At 39.4% G+C, this 4,484-nt stretch overlaps 1 protein-coding gene across 1 annotated transcript; it reads right to left on the bottom strand.

Annotated features, from left to right (window-relative positions):
• Positions 1 to 793: 793 nt before the first annotated feature.
• On the bottom strand, positions 794 to 1,119 carry LOC148670241 (histone H4-like). The gene has a single exon (XM_088633093.1). The coding sequence runs from the start codon at positions 1,117 to 1,119 to the stop codon at positions 814 to 816; it is 306 nt and encodes a 101-aa protein (XP_088489219.1). The 3' UTR covers positions 794 to 813.
• Positions 1,120 to 4,484: the final 3,365 nt, after the last annotated feature.

Genomic DNA, 4,484 nt, shown 5'->3' with positions numbered 1-4,484 from the left:
AGACTCCCAAGGAGGAGAAAAGGGAGCCGCCAGTTTGTCGAAATTATTGTGCGACTTTAATGTTATACCGAGATATAAAACCCCAAAGACAAAACTACTAATAAGCTGGTGTGCAGTTACTAAAAAAAAGGTGTTTTTTGGAGAAATTGTAAGAAAGAGGCTTGATTTCACAATTGTCAGAAGCTGAAACGAGAGCCGTGCGTGAACTAATAGTTTTAATCTAGTAAACCCCTCTGTAGCCTTCCTAAATTTATCTCAGGATTTAAATAAAAGTGAAATAATCTTACAGTGTGCAGTAACTGGGGGACACAGGAGCACATCTGTCCTGTTTTTAGACTAAAACAGTATAAAGATGTGATATAAAGTTTTCTAACGGGTAACAGGAGGCTACAGGAGAAGGGGTGCAAGGGTTGTGTTTAAAGCAAATATAAGCTGTCACAGTCTGCTTGGGAAAAGATGTACAGTTTCAACTACTGATGTGGGTGGGGGACACCCCAGACCTATTTTAGGCCCAGACTGCAGCATTTTATAAGGAATTACTGCATGAAATAGCATTTATGTAAACTAACTCAATAGAGTTATGTGATATTGTGATTGGAAATCTTGATAAAGCTGTGTGCTTCCATACACTCGAGCAGTTTTGATTCCTAATATTTGACCTTAGGTGTGGGAACGGGTCTTTCTTGCCATTTGATTTCCAATTGATCAGCACAGTATAGAAAATAGACCCATAAAGCAACCTCAGCAGTGACAAATGTCACTGGGTCACTTGGGTTTATACGTCGGGGTCCGGTAGTGAAGCTCCACTCCTGTTTAGCCTCCGAAGCCGTACAGGGTGAGGCCCTGGCGCTTCAGCGCGTACACCACGTCCATGGCGGTAACGGTCTTCCTCTTGGCGTGCTTGGCGTGCTCGGTGCAGGTGAAGTTCTCCAGGAACACCTTCAGCACCCCGCGGGTCTCCTCGTAGTTCAGCCTGGAGATCCGCTTTACTCCCCCACAGCGAGCCAGGCGGCGGATGGCGGGCTTGGTGATTCCCTGGATGTTGTCGCGGAGAACCTTACGGTGACGCTTAGTACCTCCTTTCCCGAGTCCCTTTCCGCCTTTGCCTCTTCCAGACATCTTCTAGTTATCAGCTGTGAACACGACACACACTGCTCATCTTTGATGTATAATAGACATCTTTCTTTGATGTCTATTATACATCAAAGAAAGAATTTTATAGGTGTAGAAACTAGTAAATAAAGCCAATGATTTGTTTTAGAAATGTATTCTTAAAATATACAATTATTCACACCTGAACAATATGTAGTTCAAATTATACATTATATACAATATTGTATTCAAATGTCTAATCATCATAAAAAACACAACTAGTTAACTTCAGTTACAAATTCTAGTAACATGGCAATATATATAGTAATGACAAACACAAACTAATTACATGAACACGCTAATATTTAACTCAAAACCACATTTCGATTCAAATATAAATTTTTAAAATTTACAACTTCTTTATTTCCACGAAAATATTATTACTGTAGCACAAACGCTACTTTCTAATAAAGACAGAAAGAAACTGGTTGTTTTGTGTCTACTGGTGATCCTTCTCTCGATACTAATAAAATGTTTAATATGATTCCTCGAGAAAAAAAAGGAATCAATTTCCGCAAACATTTTGTAATATCCCTGGAAGTTTATACAGTAGAATCCTGGTTCGTGGCTTAAATTCAAGGTAAATGAGACTAAGGAAACGAGTTGGAAACTTGATTTCGAAGTGGGATTTAAATCACCCATTTCACATTTTACTTCATTGGGCAGTATGTGCCAGAGAGCGATGCTGCAGCATCCCCTTGATAGCTCAGTTGGTAGAGTGGGGGACTGTAGTGGAGTCAGCGGGGAATCCTTAGGTCACTGGTTTGATTCCAGCTCGAAGGAAGGTGCTTTTCGTGTACTTTAATCAAAGAGTTAAAAAAGCGAATCTGTTTCATTCAGACATTGATCAAAAGCTCAATAATCGACGAAGCAAAGGCTCCTGTTCCGAATTCAGCCCACGTCTGATTGTCTTGTTTTGGCCAAGATCTGATCTTTGAATTAAGGGACTACACTGTCTGCTTTGTAATCCAAAAATACATACAAATGTCAAGTTTTTTGTAGATATAAAGCAGTTCTCTGTTTTCAAAGGATAGTTACCTAATTGGCATAATGATTTGGTATTGATTTTGTATCGTTGTATTATAAAGTTTGTGTCTTCTGTGTTTTTATCGTATTGTGAACTTATTTTTTAAACAAATGCTTACAAAGGCAAACACGGCACACATCTGTTTATACCAGCGGTGAATTGTACATTTTTATTAAGTACAAGCTACTGTGCACTTCTGGGAGTATAACAGGTTTGATATAAAGTGGCAAAAATATAAAAGGGGAAAATACCCCAGTCTGCATGTAAAGCCCTCGTTGTGACTGTTTTAGATAAAATGGCGTACTATGCACGAAATGTTGCAGAAACACAATCTGATATTTTGATATAGGTAGGCCAGTGCTTCCAAAGCATGCAGGTGTAGAACAGGACTTAATGCATTTTTATACAAAAATTTGTATTCTATATTCTGGTCGCTTGCAGATTAGAATGGCATCTGTTTAGCAATAATATTATTTATGGTACCTGAAAGTTTCAGATTGTTGCACAAAGCTAAGGTATGCGTATACGTGATCTGACAACTGGAATCAATTTCCTGTCGTTAAACTCTGTTTATTTTTAAGTTGAGGCCCAGGATCCAAATTTTCAGTTCTGATTTTTTAAAGTGATATCTTTCCTTCCTGTCGTGGAAGTCACACGATGTGAGCAATTGTTTTTTTTACGTTGCGATCCAAAGAGCCTCAGACGCACAGTCTAACAATAACCAAACCCGAATGGATTCTGCTGGGAGCCGGGCTGAGCTCATTCTCACTCCCTGTGCTGAAAACAGAATTATTTCTTCCCCGAACATCGTCTACAGATCACTTGTGCGCTTTTAACCTTCTCGCAGCTACGGGCGAGACTGACGCTCATGATATGAAGGCACCCGCAGGAACACATTCTCTAACTCTCACAATCGCGACAGACTTCGCATTTTAAAAAAAAAAGTAGATATAGCACTGAAAAAAGCATTAGCTTTATCAGTTTTTACATTAATCTATTTTGAATCAAAGTTTGATTTTTTTATTGCATTTTACATTATAATTATAATAATCATTATTGCTTACACTTATATAGCGCTGTTCTGGATACTCCACTCAATGCGCTTTACAGGTAATGGGGACTCCCCTCCACCACCACCATTCTCCTGAATGATCACAGAGAGTCAGGACCTCGGTTTTACGTCTCAGCCGAAGGACGGCACCTGTTTACAGTTTAGTGTCCCCGTCATTGTACTGGGGTATTAGGACCCGCATGGACCGCAGGGTGTGCGCCCAGCGACAAAAACCAGATGTGTGTCGGGCTCGGCTGCGAGCAGGACAATGACGTCACGGGGACAAAGTAGAGGAAATCAAAACGGTTCTATAAAAGACCTGTGTCAGCTGTTGGTTTTCACTCTGGACTCTAAATCCTCCGATCTGATTTTAAATCTCTCTAATACCTGAGCTGCAGCTTCTTCCGAGTATTTATTTGTATACTTATTATGTGTAAGTGTATAGATGAAACCTTTCATATATTGTTCAGTTTAAATCAAAATGCTTTACTAATACAAGAGGGAAGTATAGTATGAAGGATGTGACAAATGTATGATTTCTTGGAACAAAACGGTTTTTATTTGCATTCGAAATGAAGCGGAATTTTAGCACGACACACAAACCCTTTGTCTTTTTTAGAGAGTGATTTTTAAACAGACAAAAATGTAGAAAACGTGTTTTTTTAGCCCTGCAATAGCAGGGTCAGTGACGTAATGAATAACGCGTCAGCCCTCGCGTCAGAAAATTATAGGTTCGACTGCCGTCTGGCTTGTTGAGTTTATACCACTTACATTCTTTTATATAAATGAACTGCACCTGAAAGCTATAGAAAACACTTTGGGTAAGTTGTCTGCAGCCTCATGCGAATTTCGACAACTTACCCAAAACACTGTACTGTCTGGAGTTCAGCTCCAGCTCTGAACTCAATTGCAATGAAAAACCATGCGTAACAAAACTGGAGAACAGCTGAACTTGTGCTCAGTTCGGTGATGAGGGTTCAGAACTGCCCTTGTTGTAATTAGCACGAACTGCACAGGCTCTGAATCAGACCATGTCAATTAGTCTGATCAGTATAGGACACGTTAATGTAGAATTATTAATAGGTTTATTAGTTAGTTAGTTCAGGTTTACCCACTTGAACTAATGTAGAATTATTACTTGGTCTGTCTCTTGTTTGTATATAAATGAATGTCTCTGACAACTTAATGTTAGTTTTACGAGTTAGTCAGGCGTTGACATATGCACGAGTATACGAAATGTCTCACTCCTGATTC

Source organism: Lepisosteus platostomus, chromosome 5 (genome assembly GCF_059453375.1).
Source record: "Lepisosteus platostomus isolate fLepPlt1 chromosome 5, fLepPlt1.hap1, whole genome shotgun sequence".
In the NCBI taxonomy this organism is placed as follows: domain Eukaryota; kingdom Metazoa; phylum Chordata; class Actinopteri; order Semionotiformes; family Lepisosteidae; genus Lepisosteus; species Lepisosteus platostomus.
Note: the sequence above shows the minus strand (reverse complement) of the source record. Positions and strands in the feature narration are given on the sequence as shown.

Excerpts from the sequence above, each read along its gene's own strand:
- LOC148670241 (XM_088633093.1), bottom strand. The coding sequence starts at position 1,119 with ATGTCTGGAAGAGGCAAAGGCGGAAAGGGACTCGGGAAAGGAGGTACT.